We start from the raw sequence: 18,478 nt of genomic DNA, 5'->3' as shown, positions 1-18,478 counted from the left end.
CATTGTCCTCATTCTGTAAGACGTCATTTCTTTGATTCATCCGCGAATGACGAATTTTTTCCTTTGCAATTGTCTTTCAATTTACGTCAACATTAAAACAGGCTTCATAATCTTTTTTCAGAAATGTTTGCTAAATTTTCAATGAATTAAGGTCATCCTCTTGATCGACCTGAATAAAATCTCCATGCCGAAACGTCTGAACATTGAAACTGAACAGCACAAGCTATTTGTTGATCACTAGAACCGGCAGATTTTTTTTGCATTTATATCCTCGCTATTTTGATCAGAACAACCGATTGAATATTATATCCAAGATCATTGCAAGCGAAGTTTCTTTATTTAATTTCCAATATTAAAATCTTTAATCGTTTAATATGTTTTTTATAATACAATCGTCACATGAAATACTATATGAAAGAACATCTTACTGTAAGCTGTGTACGTGTCTTTGAAGCTGATGGTAAGTTGTCATCATTTTTTTGGATGATCTTAGAGTCTAATGATCTTTGTATCTAATATTCATCATTTTAATTTACTAAAATATCTCATTTCTATGCATAACGGAGTGATCTTACCTGCTGTAATTAATCATGCGGAACCATTGATCATTTCAATGGTTGTTAGGGAAAGACTCAGTCAGACGCATTCTGGTTACTATCATGACCATCTTGTCTTCCTGGACAGCACTTACACAAAGTGATCTTGACACTTTGTTTTTAGGTAACTTCTCGCGCCTTCAAGAAGACCTGAAGGACATGTCTACTCTAGAGATCAACTACTATGCTACCGTTCCTATCAAGGGCGTACCTAATACGATGGAGTCTCTGATGGAACTGGTGGAGGACTTTCCTGAGCAGACGCAGAAGGTCAACAAAGGCAAAGGGGTGCCCTTGAGCATGGAGCTTTTCCCTTTGTCTGCCCTCGACAACGACATGCCTCGCTTCTTGGAGAGCAAGTATGTGTTTTCTTGATTTTTTGTATGGTTTTCAAAGAAAACTTTGCTTTCTCATTGCTATCCAATGTATTTTAATGTATTTATTTTTTTGGATTGCAACACACACACTCAAATACTCCTCCATACTCTTACAGCCCACTTCCCTACACACATACACAGTTTTCCTTATAATTGATATTTATTGCAAACTAGGCAGTACCCGCACAGCATTGCCCGTGGCATAAAATCTAAGAGGAAAAATTAGCTTTAGACTTAAGTCTAGCCTCCACCCGATAGGACATGGGAATGTCACGCAGCATCAAACAAACATAAAAATATATTTAGAAATCATCAAAAATAACTACAAAACAATTTTTTATATCACATATTCAGAAATATTTAGGGCTAAGCTTTGATATACAGTCATTTGGCGCCTTGCGAGGGTGGCAATTTTTCGGTGTCACTTTTGCTACGGTTACCCTATTGCTGCCGTTCTCGCCACGTTCTGCCATTCCGCTAAAATTTGACGATAAATTATTTTTTTTTTGCGAAAATGACTGTGTATCAAAGGTGTTCCTAAAGCTGAACAATATGGACGGACTATAAACATTGTTCCTATTGAAACCGAGGCATCATTTCTGTAATCCACACATGGATCGAAATTCAAAGCGGAGTACTCCTTTTCGGACCAAATATCAGGAACGTTTGTTCTTTAACTTCTCCTGTGTCTCAAATTTAAATGTCTTTCTCTGTTTGTAAACAGACGAGATTCATTCTATTTCTGTAATTCCATTGCAGTGCGATTTAAAGAGAGACGATTACTTCGCTCAGCAAAACTCTCCTTTGAAGAAAGTGTGGACATTCTTTCTCTGATATTCGCTAACCTAACGTTTTTTTCCTCTACATTTTCATTATCGCGCAACAAACGAAGCGTTTAGGCATTTAATGTGCTCCGGCCAAAGTTGGATTTCCTTCTTTTGGGGATAATGATATTTGAATCGCTGCTTAAAATCAGACATAAACAAAGAAATGTATCGTACATGAATATCACAGTTCTTGCTATTTGCACATGCGAAGTTTGAGATTTCCGCTCACGCGCAGATAAGTGCAAAGCACAGATACTGCTGATTTACGCATGCGCGAATCGTAGTAGGAAAATAATGAAAATCGCAATTATAAAACCCTTTTTTTATTTTGTAATGACTTCAATATACTAAAACCCTCCCCAATAAATGCCCTACAAAATGGTGCAAATATCTTCAAAATTAGTTAAGTATTTCTCGGGTTTTTAGTGTTTCAACATACAGACGCTCTCAGGAGACTTCATTTTATATTATGTATAGATGTTATTAATCGATCATAATCGTAAAGAACTTTTAATGCTTTGATTGTTAAAATATATTCATATTTTTTATTTTCTGAAAGTATGTACGATTTTAAATTCAGTTATATTCGTTTTACGTTAGATTTTCGCTGAAATATTTCGGTTTTACTTCTCTTCAGACATCTACACCAGTTTTTAAAAAAAAATTAATATTACCATCTTCAAGGTATGGTGCCGCATATCCAAAAAAGTCTACTTTGAGCTTCTCGGAAAATTAAGAAATCGTAAGAAAACAATTATCGTTCTGCGTGAAATTCTAAAGAGGAATTTATAGATATTGGATATCTAGTTTAGCACTTATAATTAAATAAAAATACTAATTTATTTTATTTATTCAGAGCACTGATCGATCAGTTGGATCTCCTGGAAACTCAGTTCGATGACATCCGAGCAACGAAGAAGGCCTTGCAAGAATGGATGCTGAACGTGCCTCCCGTTTTGCCCGATGAAATCGAGGATGAAGTAAGTTTTTCGATCAGTATCCGACATATATAGGTATGTTTCTTTCTTTAACCTGGAGGAATGTTCTTCCGTTCACGTTTTGGTGGACTTTTTATGAAGGCGTCACCCCATTCCTTATACCCGCATAAAATGATGGAAGTTGGACAAGGTTATTTAGGCCACGAATGTTCAGACTTTTATTTTCAGAGTACTACACATGAGAGTTTTATGCTTCGTAATATAGAAAAGGAAACGGAAATTTTTGTATTAATTACATGAAATTGACTTACATTGTAACGAAATATCGATCTTCTTCGTGAATGTAGCGTTTTTACTCAATTTAGTTTGCATTCTTTGGCGATTAATCAATGCCATTTCATTAATACGCAAGTACCAGAAACCCATGTCCTTTTTTTACAACTTTTTGAAACCAAAGAGAATTTGATATAGAACTAAAGTTGTAGTCACAAAATCACATTCCAAATTTCACATGTTAAGTCATACCGCTTTTGAATTATGGCATTTATATGCAAGCAAAAGAATAGACCGATAGAGGATCAATTGATGATGATGTCGTGTCCGCGTTACCACGGAAAGGGGTTGCAGTAGCTTCTGAGCGTAGAGACCCCTGAGCACCCAAGGGCAGATGTCTGACTTCTAGCTCATATGAAGATGAAACTTACACACATTCGCTTGCACAACCCCGTTTTACACGGGGGCACATTCACAAACCTCACAGATAGAACACAGAACAACCATGCCCGAAGCGGGACTCGAACCCAGGACGCCCCGATCACGAGTGCTACCCCTATGCCAGGATGCCGGCTAGAGGATCAATTTAGAAGCTAAATCTATGGTCAAATTTCATTTCCCTAAGTTTTTATGTTTTTGAATAATTACGTTTACATGTATTTAGAAGTACAGACGAACAGACAGTCATCCCCTTGAGCGTGCTGGTTTCAAATTTGATAAGGATTGATATTTTAGATGCATGAAAACATTATCTATCTTAATGTTTACGTTTTCGTAAATTCTTTTGTTCGCTTGTACTCAGATAACCAGATACACAGACTTCTTCCAAATGAATTTCGTTCAAAAGCTGCTGGAATCCTAAAAGTTTGGTGTGAAAGACCACACAAAAATTTCTCCTTCTTGCTAAAAAAGTTTTGAATTATCGTTGAGTTGAGTTTGATTGAGAATCAAACTTGATTCCAAAATTATATTTTGTGGACTCCGTGAGGTTTGAAATGTGAAGATTAATCAAAATTTCGTGTTCGAATTTTTTAAAGATTAGAATGCTTTTTCATTGTATTAAACGTATACGATAATGCAAAGAAATATATATACAGGGTGTTTCAGTGAACCGTTTCAGAACTTCTAAGAGGGGTAGGGTACATCCTGACAGCTCGAAATCATAGAGCAATGTGGGGTCGGAAATGCTTTCCTGAAGCGGTGTTGTACACAGAAGCACCATGAAGAAAAGAGACTGTAAATGAGAAATCGTATTAATAATACATGAAAAGAAGCAAAAGGTACATGGATTAAAGTAAGTGTTCGAAGTTTCTTCCACGGGCTACAATGCACGCCTCACATGTCCGAAGCATGGACATCCGAACATCCTGGAATACTCCAGGCATATCTCGAATCTCTCCGGCAGCTACTGCAATTCTTGCAACGAGCTCTTCAACAGTGTCAACAGGGGTGTCATAAACTAGCGATTTCATATGACCCCAGAAATAAAAATCAAGACATGATAAGTCGGGTGACCGAGCAGGCCAACGCACGGGACCCCCACGTCCGATCCACCGTTGACCAAATGTGACATCCAGGTAGTTACGAACATCTCCGCTATAATGAGCAGGGGCTCCATCGTGTAGGAACCACATTGTCTGTTGCGTCGATGCAGAAATCTGTTCATCTCTCAAAAGTTGTGGCAATACTTGCTGCAGAAAGAGCAAGTACGTAGGTCCGGTTAGACGACCCGGTAACAGGTAAGGTCCGATGAGGTAATCTCCCACAATACCGGCCCATACATTGACCGAAAATCGATTCTGTGCTGCACGACGTCGTATTGCATGCGGGTTCTCGACCGGCCAGATATGGTCGTTATACGTGTTGAAATTTCCTTCCCTTGTGAAGGATGCCTCATCGGAAAACAACACTTCAGCAGGAAAAAGGGGATTTGTAGCACATTTTTCCAGGTACCACTGTTCGAAAGCAATATGAGGTACATAATCCTCCGGTTTCTGTGTCTGGACACGCTGCAGGTGAAACGGACGCATGTCTTCTGCTCGGAGAATCCTCCAAACGCTGCAATGGGAAACCCCGACTGCGTTTGCTACACTTCGTGTACTCGTTCTTGTATTCCCCTGTACATGCTGCAGCACATTCTGTTCTGCATCAGCCCTATCCAGCCCGAACCATACCCAATTTCATTCATAAAGTCCAGTCTAAGGCGAACCATGTTGGAAAAGTGGCAAACGGAATGGGACAATGGCGAAACTGGAAGACTCATCTACCAGATTCTTCCGAAAGCCACTCAACAACTTACGCCCTGGAGAAGGGAAGAAATTCTCTTCTTCACAGGCCATGGCCCATTTCCCACCTACTTAAAAAGGTTCAATTTAGCACACGAACCTTACTGCACCTGCGGCGAAGTGGGGTCACCACTCCACTACGCAACAGAATACATTTTAACTACATCTTATCACCTAACGAAACCATCAGCTAACCTTCAACAGGTCTGGTTCTCCAGGGTAGCAGATAACTCTCTCAGCAGGGCCAAGATCAGAAAAATGGTTCAATTCCTGCATGAAGAGTCACAGCTGTTCAGATACTGACCACCACTCCTATTACATCGGAAAACCCATCTCACCACCTGCACGACAAAACTTCCACCCAGGCCCGGAAACTCCAACCACCAACGCAGCGCATCCTCAAGCTCAGACAACTCCATTCAGTCTTGCATAGCCCATGACATCCCTGCTCCAACCCAACCTAAAACCAACCATTCCTGCTCTAACCCAGCCAAGTCAGCTCCTCACCAGTCTAACCGAATTCAGCTCGCCTACTCCAATGCAACCCACTGCAGCCTAAAAATCTTTAACCCAGCCAACATTATCTCCACATCATCAGCCCAATCACCATTACCTCCACATCATTAGCTTAGCCATCTGCAACTCTCACTCTCCATGTCCACCCAACTGTTTAAATAATCGTTAAGATTATAGTCGCAGGGGCATGGAGAGGTGTTAAGTGTTAAGTCCGTGTTGTTCTTGCCGTGTCCCTGTGAGCTCTTTCTAATGAACCTGTCTCAGCTAATCTCTGATGCAGTCTTGCAAAGAAATTATGACTGGGAATACGCCTCGTCGGTTATCGTTCCGCGTACAAACGCTGTGCGGCTGGCCCACTACAATTTGTAGCCCCATACGCCAAATGCATATCGGCTAACTCTGCGATCGTGTAATCATCCATCCTACTAACTTGGCGTTCTTGTGCGAAATGAAGATTCCCTGCTCGAAAGCTCGGACTTTTCGCACAACGCCATCTACCGCGTCAGGAAAGCATTTCTGACTGCCCATGGGTATATGATTTTGGTTCGTCAGGATGTACCCTACCCCTCTTAGAAGTTCTGAAACAGTTCACTGAAATACCCTGTATATATATATATATATATATATATATATATATATATATATATATATATATATATATATATATATATATATATATATATATATATATATATATATAGAGAGAGAGAGAGAGAGAGAGATCACATAACAAATCTTACTATTAATCATTTTATCTCATCTTTAATTTAGTCACCTTAACTTATGAGCATCGTGTTTATGTACACCAAAAAATAATAAAAAGCCAATGAACTTGATATAGATCTATCATTCCGATGCTAAATTTGGTGAGAAAAGAAACTATTCCAGATTTCATTCCTTTTGTTCCTTTTGTCGTATGTAAAGAGAAAGTCTTATAATGGTCAAAAAATTCAAACTCGGGATTTTATGATTTTTTTTAAACTTGCAGTGGATGACACTTGATGTTAATACAGTTTTTTCAAATATTTTTTAATTCATTAAATTTGTCCAGTAATTTCTGTTTGGTCGCCAAAGTCACCAAATCCGTCACCATGTCGCCAAATGGGCACCAAGTTTATTGCAAGTTTAATAAAAAGTAACTAAAAAAATGTTGACCTAAGTAGGAATTGACTTAAATTTTTTTTATATATATTACTTGTTTAAAATTTATATTTTTTTCTTTATTTTATTTCTTTATTCTTTATTTTTTTATTTATTTTTTCTTTGGATACTAGTTATTTATACATTATATTTCCTTATAGTATAGTTTTCATTTTTTGGTTTTATTTTAATTTTTTGATTTTTGACAAAAGAATAATTTTTTAGAAGTAAGAGAGAATTAAAAAACTTTTTTCGTTTCATAATTCATTATTATAAATATTGTAGCACGCACACACACACACAAATATCGGTAGTTTTCTCTGTGGTTCTTTTGGTAGAGTTTTGAACTCTGATTTGATTAGTTGTGTTTCAAATCCAAGTTATAACAGTCTTGAACTGCTATTTTGATTCAAAATGTAATTTTTGTTTAGTATTTATATTCTAAACAGTGCAAGATCTTTTTAAAAAAAATCCTAGATAAGAATTCCAAAATATTTTTTAAATATTCAAATACTGAATTTCATAAGTTATAAAGTACATGTTCTGTGTTCCTTTTTGTTACGAATTGCTTTCTAATCAGGAATTTTTTTAAAACAAATTTTATTGCTAAATTAAGTTCTTCGATTATTTGTAATGTTAAGAAATGTCATTGTTAAGGAATTTTGTCCTCGAGTCTTTCTTCAAATTCACTAACACATGATGGTTGACATATGAAATCATAATTTGATTAAGTAGTCGATTAATTGATAACTGAGTTCTGAAAATATTAAAATAATATTTTTCCTTCAAAAACATATATAATAAAGGCATAGATAATATATGACATAGTTATATGTTATCAAAAAAATACAACTGTTCTGAATTTCAAAATTCTGAGATATTAGGAAGTGAACAAAAAAAAAAAAAAAAAATCTATTACGAAATTTCATGTTTAAAATCACTTAATTTAGGAATATAAAAGATGAAAAATTAAATTTAATTATAAGAATTTTTAAAATAAAAGTATTCTTTATTAGTATATTAAGAGAAGTTTTTAAACGAATTATTTTATGTTTTCGGTTTTAAGTTATAATTCATTATAATTATAACAAAATCTTGGAAATAATCTTTCTCATAATTGGTACATGGTAATGTCATCGACCGGAAATTTAAATAAAATAATTTTAATCGTTTGTTTGAAGATTAAGTTCTGAAAATAAAAATTTAAAATATTGTAATAAGTTTGAATCAACTACATTTAAAATCTGTAGATTGTAAAATATCAGAAAGTGATAAAAAAAAATTGATTATGAAATTCCATTTCTACAAACACATGAAAAAAGTTAAATCCCGTAAAAGTTTTTAATAAAAGCGGAATTTTTTTTTGTGACCAGTACTAATTAGGGTTTATATAAAAACTGACTTTTTAAAAAACTGGTTTTTAAATTCGATATTTCCAAAAAACCCGGTTTTAGCCGGTTTTCGAATTTTTGTCAAAAAAAAAATTGAATACGGAAAAATAAAATATTTTTCCCTATTCTATTTAAATTTTTTTTTAAAATTTATATAAAATGACAAAAAACGAAATCAATACAAAGTCAAAATATAAAAAACAAAATTAAAGATTACATATACATATTACTTACACAAAATAACGAAAATTTCCAATACTATTTATATTATTTTCACTAATTTTAATTTCTCTTAAGAAAATAGGATTTTTAAAAACATAAAATATCAACTGTACGGTGGCTAAGTCTCGTTCTTATTTTGGACACAATATTGCCGGAAATTGAAAATACTCGTTCACTAGTTACTGAGTTTGGCATCAAATTACAAATCTAAGTTTTTCTTGTTCTTTTATTCGTTTGTTCAAATAATGAAAATTCAGCTTTCAGTGTCTTTGAATTTGTAAGTTATTCTTCAGGGTCTTCAAGAAACTAAACATTTATATTATTTCCGACAATTATTTTATGAACTGCTTTCAAATGATTATGTAGATTGCTCGTAAATGATCCTTTGCAGCTCAACATTTTATTAAAATGATTTCAGATTGCCTTGTCTATCCCAAACTTTTTGAAACTATCCCAAACTTCCGACTTACTCATTTTTATTTAAAAATGAAATTAAAGTTATTGAATAAATATTTTTGACGTTTATTTTACAATTTTATTATTTTAACTTTTAATATTAATGCAATTTAAAATATTCTAATCTACACATTTTCTAGGAATTTTGAAAAAAAAAACGCTTCTTAATCTAATTCCGATGATTGCTAAAGACATAATTTATGTTAAATTGCGAAAGTAAATATGGAATAATTTAACACCCTGTGTTTTATTTAAAATTCCATTAAACAGAAGCCAGAACTTCTTATTTTACACTAATTTTTGATAGAAGAAATTTATATAATAAAATTTAAATTTTAAAATAGAAAATATAAACATAAAAATTAAACATACTTAATACTTGCGTTATCTTTACCAAATATAACAACTTTATATTTTTGTTTCCAGTTTTCACCTTTACAATATTAAGCAAACCTGCCGTGACTCGAGAGGCATCGGATTCTGAGACCACATTCCGACAATTCCATTTCATTAAGGGGTGAGACGCGGAACGATGAGCACATTTGACCTTGGATTTCTCGCATTAGATACTTTTTTAGTTCTATTTTTTTTCACGTGTATGTGAGTGTGATGTCATTTCTGACAGCATTTTATTTTAACTGAATACTTCGTATTGATATGGTTAGTATTTCAAGTGGTGTTAAAAAGCTTTCAGGAGTGGTACGAAGAAAATTTTATATGATCTCATTAAATACTGTGATTAAGAAGCTGAAAACGGGGAATTATTTATTCCTTTCACACGTTCTTCGAAACGAGCCAGTCAAATTGCTGACGTTTCTATTAGCACCGACTTCATACCGATAGACAAAACATCCGACGAGAAGCAAGAGATGAACTTTATCGAACTTTTGTTTCACCTAGAAAAAAAGTGAAAAGGGATGTTCATGAAAACCATAAATTGACGAATTTGAGGCGCAACTGTGCAGTGCACAAGCACTGGCCAACGCTACTTGCAACGTTCGAAAAAATATGTTTGCTGTCCGTTGCATAGAATAAATAGCAAATCAATTAAGTTCAAAATTAATTTTTACGTAATAATATGAATTCTTAAAACCGGTTTTCTTAATTTAAAAACCGGTTTTTGAATGTGACAAATTTACTTTAAAAAACCGGTTTTTTAAAACTGGATTTGAAAACCGTCAAACCCTAGTACTAATGCCAGTTTTTTCTCCCCCGCTCCTAGATCGGTTTATTCAACGATGAGCTGGAAAGGGTCTCCTTAAAATTCTACAAAGTTTTGGGAAACATGAATTTGGCAGAAAATGCTGACGTTGAACAGTTCAAAGAGGCTTTTGAAGCTTATGCTGCTGGTGGCACTAGTTTGCCAGACAAGTATTACCGTAAGCTTCAAGTGCTCATACACAAGATTGTGAGTATTTTATTTATTGACTTATGGCTCTTTATAAGAAAATGTTGCATATATTCTATTTCCCATAGATCATTAACATATTTTTTTCATTTTAATAATTTTTTACATTTTTTTAAAGTATTTGATCTGATAATGCAATCAAATGCCCATTTACGAAAGTTTTATCGTTGCTTTTAAAATCTTAGTTATAAAGAAAATTCATTAACAGAAACTTGTAAATTGAAATGTTAAAACAAGAGGAAAAACAACAAACTTAGAAAATATTATATTGTCTTTAATACATATCCAGAACTGTAAAATAGTGTGTAACGTCTGCTTTATAAAAGTTTATAGTAAAGAACACAATCTTTATAAAAGTTTTCCCACTTTTAAGTAAAACACATTATTTAAAACATTTTTTTGAATTTATATTCTGCTTTGTATTAAAAAAAAATGTAAAATTTTTCTTGTTGAGATTCATAATAAACTCTTTATCGTCACCTTCATCAATACTGTAATATCTTCATTAATTTTGTAAATTTTTTCAATAAATCATACTATTATTAATTTATTATAATATTTTTAACAGCGTAAAGAAAATTAGACAACTCTTATCCTCCTTCAACCATTCTCTTGTTTTTCAAATGCTGCCATTTTTCACTGCAGACGATTTTGATGATTAACCTAGAACTTTGACTTATGAACATTACTACATTATAAAGAAAGCTAAAATTTTCAGGGAAAACGAAGCAAAAATGTTATTTGGAAAAAATCTTTATATTGGCAATATTTTTCTTAATATATGGCTAGCTCAAAATCAATATTCTGTAAAAAAATTTAGTTGACTAGAAAACTTCATTAAAAAAATGAAAATTCGTTGAATAGAATCTTTATTATATTGTTCATGAAGAGGGAAAAAAAAATCCCATTGATGCTATTAACACTTAATTGTATGCTGAAAACGATTTTGAAAAATTTATTGAAATAAATTTATTTTTTATCCTCATCATTATCTAGAAATTATAGCATCGTTGTTCTATCCAATAAATATGCAGTATTTAATTTTTTTCATAATATAACGAACAATCTCCTTGTATTCAAATAAAAATTTAATTCCGGTTAGATTCTAATTTTAAATCTCTAATGATCCAGTTTCATAATTCGAATCATATTATCCTGCATATGCATTATATGTATTTTTCAATATTTTTCAATATTTTTTATTAATATTAAGCAAGAAGCCTAATCTTTATCTTTTGTATTTTCTTAATTCCAGGTTCAAAGTTCGCAGGGTAAGTTATACATATATATTTTTTTTTGGAAAAATAAATCATTATATATTTCATATCATTGAAAAAGACTTTAATCATTTTAAAGTCAGTCAGCCAAGCCAGAATAAATGTAGCAAATTATAAAATCCAAGATGAAATATTGGCATCATTTTTTCACAATTGGCTAAACAGAGCCAGTATTAGGAGATGTGGGGCCTATTTGAAAATAATAATATGTATCTGCTCTGGTTTAGAATAAACTTGTGCTGTGGGTTTTATATTATCCCTATATTTTACTTACTTTCAATTTTGGAATGATATAGAGAGGAGTAGGAATCAGTGTTTTGAAAAAGGAAAATATTGCAGACTAAAAACTTTTTGACATATTTATGTATCTTTATAAATTTAAAAAAATGAAGCCAAGTTTTTTTGTTATTTTATTTTAAATGCAGTCTGTCTTTACAGAATATTTGACTTTTTCTACCAATGGTACGAAAATAAATTTTAATAAAAAACATAGCTTAATGTAACCAGGAACCAATATTAAGCTGTAAAAAAGTATATACGATATTCCCCATTGAACCATTATATAGGATTTTAAGAACTTAGAGATAAGAAAAGACAAAAACTAGCAAACATAGCTTTCTTAAATTTTTAACAGTTTTGAGCCTCTTGTAATGGTCCCCTGGCCAATTGTCAGGCCCGACTCAATCACAGAATTGATACTAAACCGCATTCTCATGTATGGCCAATTAGGAGCAGGTCAAATTGGATATAATCGATCCAATCAGCTAAAGGTCAGATTTATGATTTAATATCCTGGATTGTTATCATTCCAAAATATTTATAGTATCATTCTTTTCAGAATTTACCCAAATTTAATGTACTAAAGCTAAAGTTTTAAAATTTTATTACATTTTGAAATAATAGATAATAATAGTAGTTTCTTATAAACAGATTAAAGGTTCTAACTAATATTTTGATTTCTTTTACTAATTTTAGTTGAATGATTCAATCTGATATCTATTTGTTTTTACTATAATTTGTTGATGCAAATTTGTTTTGAATGGAGATGGTTTTCTGTTGAACAGTAAACGCTTATGCTAACTTTGTATATTACTATTCTTGACATGGAAGACATAGATTGTATTTTTATTTTTTCTTAGTTACACATTTGTTTAGTTTGGAAGATAGATGATACATTTGCAAATCTTCCTTCGGTCTTTTTGTATGGATATGCTACAGTCAATGTAATCGATTGGTTGCTTTTAAAAATTATAGGTTATGAATGATTGATTTAAGAATTACAGGTATCGACCAGCTCAAATAAAATTATATTTAAGATCTAATGAGCTACAGCCACTAACAATTAGATATAACACAATTAACACATAAAACAATTTAGACAGCTCTAATTTAGCCACATTTTCGAAGGCTAAAGCTTGAATACTTATTTCTCTCTGTTGCCTCCAGAGAGCTTTCATTCTGTTTGTTACAAGGTTGCTCTTAATATTAACCGTTTTTATTATTAACCAATGGGAATGGTCTCTTAAAAACTTTCTTGCATGCTCTTTAATAAAGGCGTTATTCCAGAGAATGCCTTTCATGGCATTTGCATACAATAGTCACGAAATGCTATTTTTAGGCATTTCTACTGAATTTATCGTGAGTTCTTTTATTTGATTTAATTGCCTTTATAAACTGCATATGACTCTTAAGAAATGAGTTATATTATTTGATTCAATCGTATTATAAATACAATAAAGCGTTCAAGGGGCGTTTTATATCGGTTTTAATAGCACAAGATTTCGCCAAGTTGTGATCAATAAATTCAATAATAAACATAAGTTGACAATAAGAAGTTTGCATAATTAAACATGAGTTACTATATTTGAATTAGTCAATACTATAAGCACAGGTACTTTGAGATTATCCCGCCAACGAGTTAATTCTCGCGAAATGTGCCAAAGGATTGGCGAAAATGCGTCAATCCTTTGGCGCATTTCGCATCAATTTGGCGCATAAATTGGCTCATTTTCGCGAGAGTTGATTGGTCGGCACATTTCGCGAGGATTGGCTAAAATGCGTCAATCCTTTGGCGCCATCATAAAGAAAAGTAATTTGCAGTTATTGGCACAAAGCTACCTTTTAGCGAAAAAGGTCGACAGGATAATCCCAATGTACCTAAGCACAATAACTGTTCATAAAAATATAATTGGTTTTGGGGACTACATTTAAAATAAATGTTTGGTCGCCAAAGTGCAAAATATGTTAAACTAAAGGGATAGTAAAAGGATGCTTTTCCTTATTAACTTGGCGCTGGTTATTAGAAAATAACCCATGATACTTTTTTAATAAGGTTAGTTTTTTACAGTTTTTTTCCTGATGTTAATACAATTAAAAATATCTATAAGTATATTTTTTATAAGTATATATCAATAAGTATAAGTATATATCGATAAGTATAGGTATATAAGCTAGTTTTTTTTAACAATTTTTGTAAGCACGAAAGATTATTTACCGCAGTTTCTCTTCTAACACGATAAAAATAAACCATCCATAAGCACGCCAAAGTCCGCCATTTTGGATGGCTGCAAGAAATGGTAAGAGGGTTGTAATAATAAATTGATAGTATTGGAATTAAATTATTTGGCGAGAAATCGCCCCAAAATAATTTAACTTAGGCAACCAGGCATTAATCTTAAATCTAACCATCGTTGTAAAAGTAAATCTTCAAAAAAAAAAAAAAAAAAAAAAAAAATTAAAAAAATACGAATCATGCTTAAAATATTATTATGCAACGATGTTTTGGACTAGATTCGAATTTCTTTTGATTAAAAAAAATCAACATGATTTTTTTTCCTCCTTCAGCCTTGAGTTTGGATGTGGGTGGAGCGACGTATACTCACTGGGGTCAAGATAGTTGCGGTAGTCAACGGGCGCAGACGATTCAGAAGGGCATAATCGCTTCCACAGATCAGATCAAGGGTGGTTCTTCAAGCATCATCTGTCTTGCGGAAGAGCCTGAATGGGATGATGACACTGCACCTTATAAGAGACATCATAGGTGGGTTACAATTGATTCGAAAGTTCTTGAATGTTGATTTAAAATATGTGATGTGACAATCAGGTGACAAACATAATTGCAATTCTCTTCCTCTTCTAATTTTCTGCTTCTTTTGTATGTATGTTTTGTTTTCTTTCTTTTGTAAAACTTATGTGTACTGTACAAGTTTTCTCCGAACTATACAAATTCGTACCAAACACCCATCTGATAGCTTTAATTAATTTACCACTTAAAGCGAGTTATCTCTAAAAAATGATTTAAGTTTGGGGGTCCTGCCGTATAATTAAGTCGTATCCTTTCTTTTTGGACTTTTATTTTTTATTTTTAATACATCAACAATTTTTGGAATAAAAACTTTTAAAATTCCATAGGTAACAGCATATCTAAGCGATTTGAAATACCTAAAATTTTTATTAAATTCAATTTTAGGGTTCTTTATTTCAAAAATCTTTCGGTACGACCGGAGTTTAACCCCCTGCTTGACGCAATTTTCAAAAGTCGCCAACTCGCCAACAACGGTCTTGCGCCGTGTTTTGCGAAATGTTCAAATGCGAGGGAGTAGATGTCCAATCATAGCGCATAATAAAGGCGAAAGATAATAGGTCTGCAAGTCTGGTGGTTGCCAGTTTTGACGCGTTATCGCAACTTGGCGAAGGAGGGGATTAAACTCCGGTTCACCCAATCTTTCATCTGGATATTACAGCTGAAGCTCTATTTGAAAACATTCATTTTTGGTTTAAGCAAGCTTATTAATTATCTCACCTAACTCGACATCCATTTTAGTATATTCGATGAGACTTAAGTGTATGGTACAAGATTTCAATCTCATTAAAATGGCGACAAAAATTAAAAAATAGCAAGATATCTTCCTAGAGCCATAGAGTGGTTGAATCCTAGTTTAATGTGCCCCCCAAGTTTGTCATCAATATAATAAACCAGACACTCAATCTTCTAGAAAACCTATTGCTAATTTTATTTACAATTTTTTATGCCTGTTGAATTGCTTATGAACTATAACTACTTTATAAGAAATGTTAAAATGAAAATAATCGATCAATAAAAATCAATTAAAGAATTTAATTTAGTTGTGTATTATAATTAAAAGTTTTTTTTATTATTAATAAGACATTCTAGTGTATTTTTAATATGAATTACGAACATATAATATTTATTATTTTGTAGTTCTTACTGAATTAATTTATGGTAATTAAAAACATCTTTTTAGAAATTATATCAGAGCTGAAAAGAAAAAATAATTACTTAATTGCTGATATAAATAATTTAATTAAAATCAGTATCTAATTTCACGTAATTAAAATTATTTTAAGAAAAAAATAGAAAAGCATTTTAATGATATTCTTTAAGTGATAAACATAATTTGTTTTCTTTGACAATTTTTAATAAATGAATTTATTATTTTAATTAAAATCTTCTGCACTAGCTTTTTGAAATCGTTTGCATAATTTACATAAAGACTTCTTTGTAATCTAGTATTTCTATAAAGAAATTATTTTGTACTCTGGAACGGAATTCCTTGTACTTTTTGAAATTCTTTTCTTGAATTAATGGATCCCTTGATAATTCGCTCATTCTTTAAGAAAATAATTAATGTGTTTCCTCTAGAGGGGATCGATTTATTGAATGAAGTAAGTGAATTTCTTCTGAAAAACACAAGTTTCAAATAGCTTCGCTACTAGGAAAGGTTGATCTTTATTTTATTATCATTATTCTGTATTGTTTTTGTTATTTTCAGAATCTCTATGTTCAATGCGATAACGAAGCTACTAGGTTCCAACTCCCGCTGCTAACGAAGCCGGAGGATGTTTTTTTAAGTTAAAAATTCTACAGGCGCCATCTTATTTGCCGAAGGCATCGTATTCTAATTTTATTGTCTAAATCCCAGACCACCGCAGTCAATTTGGAAAATTTCTTTATTTCAGATTTGAAAAGATATTCAGCATTATTGTCCCATAAAAGTTGAAAAGAAGTCTTCTTGTATAAAACAATAGTGATCAATACAGTTTATAATTTTAACAAAAACAATAGCTAACTGTAATTGTTTCAGAGGATTGTTTATTTAGTCCGTAATCTTGATTGGCGACTTGGCACTGCTGACATGCTTGGGGCACACAAAACTAAGATTTTACCCCACAGAGCTACCATATATGACGAATTACATCCGAATAAAAACTCAAGTTTGGCAATGATGTCGTATAATTTAATCAATTCATTTGTTTTTATTCGGAGAAATATGATCGATACCCATCTTTCATAAATTCTCTAATTTGGCTAATCATATTTTGTGCTTTTGTTGAGAAGACATTTTTTGGATTAAGTGAAGATTAGTGTGCACCCGAGTTTGTCGCCAATATTGCAACCCATCGGAATGCTTTTCTAGCAATCATAATGCTGTTTTGTTTACTACTTTTTGAAATGTTTGAGTTGCACATAAACTACAACTATATTATGAAAAATGCTAAATTAAAAATGAAAAAATATCGATTAAAGATTTTAATTTTGTTCTTTATTATAATTAAAATTTATTAAATAAAGAAAGTTAAACTTGTTAAGCTTATAATTAAAAGTTATTTTCTTCTTTCTTTTTTTTAAATGTGAATACGAACAGAAAAATAGATTCTTTTGCAATTTTTAACTGTTAGTATGAGCTTTAAAAAATCGTCTGCATTCTCACTTTAAAAGACAGCTGCAATGGAATTCTTCGCAGTTCTCGTAATTCTTTTGATGTTCTAACGGTTGGTTCCCTTCATAATTTGTTATGTCGAGAGAATTTCGAACCTGTAGAATGGATGAAGGGTGAGTTAAATATATATATATATATATATATATATATTTACGAGCTGATGAAGTTGGGAAAAGGATGTTCGTTTTAAATTTTATATGGAGAATGTTCCGATTGCTTCTTTCTCCATTCTTTCTTTTCTTTTGATTATGTACTGTTTCTGTTATCCCCACAGTTTTTATGTTCAATGTACTAGCGAAGCTACTAGATTCCCGCTCCCGCTGCTAGCGAAGCCGTAGGATGTTTTTTTAAGTTAAAAAATTCTCCCCGGTGCCTTCTACAGATGCTGAAGGCATCTGTAGAAGGCACCGGGCAGTATGGAAAAAAAGAAAAAAAAAAAAAAAACTACTTATCAGTAAAAAGTCCTAATTATATGGCGGGAAATGGTAACCGTAACTGTTCTGCGGAGGTATTTGTTTTGTCCGCCATCTTTATTGGCGACTTGGCATTGTTGGCGCAGCTGGGTGCACACTAAAATTCACTTTTACCCATTTTTTTTTTTGGAGGTTGCCATTTCTTGTCATTTTTGTCTTCTTCTATGCTTACCTTCTAAGTGAGTAAAATTGTCATGAATAATCCATTTTAAATTTTTTCAAATGCTTTTATTTGTTTTAAATGCTATATATGTTGCCAAAACCTTTTATATAAATACATTCGTTATGATCTTTGATATTTTAACCTTGAAGAATTTAAAATATCTTCGATATTTTTATAACCTTGACCATTTAATTTACGTTTAGATTTGGGATATTTTGCTGTTTTCTTATTTGATATTTCAGAATGGAAAACGATTATCTGTAATTTTATCACTCGTTTTCATAACAATTGTTGGCCATTGACAGGACTTCGTGAAGTTCATGTAGCAAGTTATAGAATGATAATTCTGCAAAAAAAGTTGTTCTGTTATTATAAAATCCGTGAGAATCACTGGA

The 18,478-nt window shown here is 32.4% G+C and overlaps 1 protein-coding gene across 2 annotated transcripts in view; it reads left to right on the top strand.

The window, feature by feature from the left end:
* The window catches only part of LOC129957616 (uncharacterized), a 38,137-nt gene that overhangs the window by 16,012 nt on the left and 3,647 nt on the right, over nucleotides 1-18,478 (top strand). For both annotated transcript variants that reach the window (XM_056070034.1, XM_056070033.1), the window contains exons 5-9: nucleotides 721-955; nucleotides 2,657-2,780; nucleotides 10,244-10,429; nucleotides 11,685-11,700; nucleotides 14,551-14,746. In XM_056070034.1, coding sequence (XP_055926009.1) covers nucleotides 721-955; nucleotides 2,657-2,780; nucleotides 10,244-10,429; nucleotides 11,685-11,700; nucleotides 14,551-14,746 — 757 coding nt within the window. The remainder of the gene's footprint in view (nucleotides 1-720; nucleotides 956-2,656; nucleotides 2,781-10,243; nucleotides 10,430-11,684; nucleotides 11,701-14,550; nucleotides 14,747-18,478) is intronic.

This window comes from Argiope bruennichi, chromosome 11, assembly GCF_947563725.1.
Source record: "Argiope bruennichi chromosome 11, qqArgBrue1.1, whole genome shotgun sequence".
NCBI classification, from domain to species: domain Eukaryota; kingdom Metazoa; phylum Arthropoda; class Arachnida; order Araneae; family Araneidae; genus Argiope; species Argiope bruennichi.
Note: the sequence above shows the minus strand (reverse complement) of the source record. Positions and strands in the feature narration are given on the sequence as shown.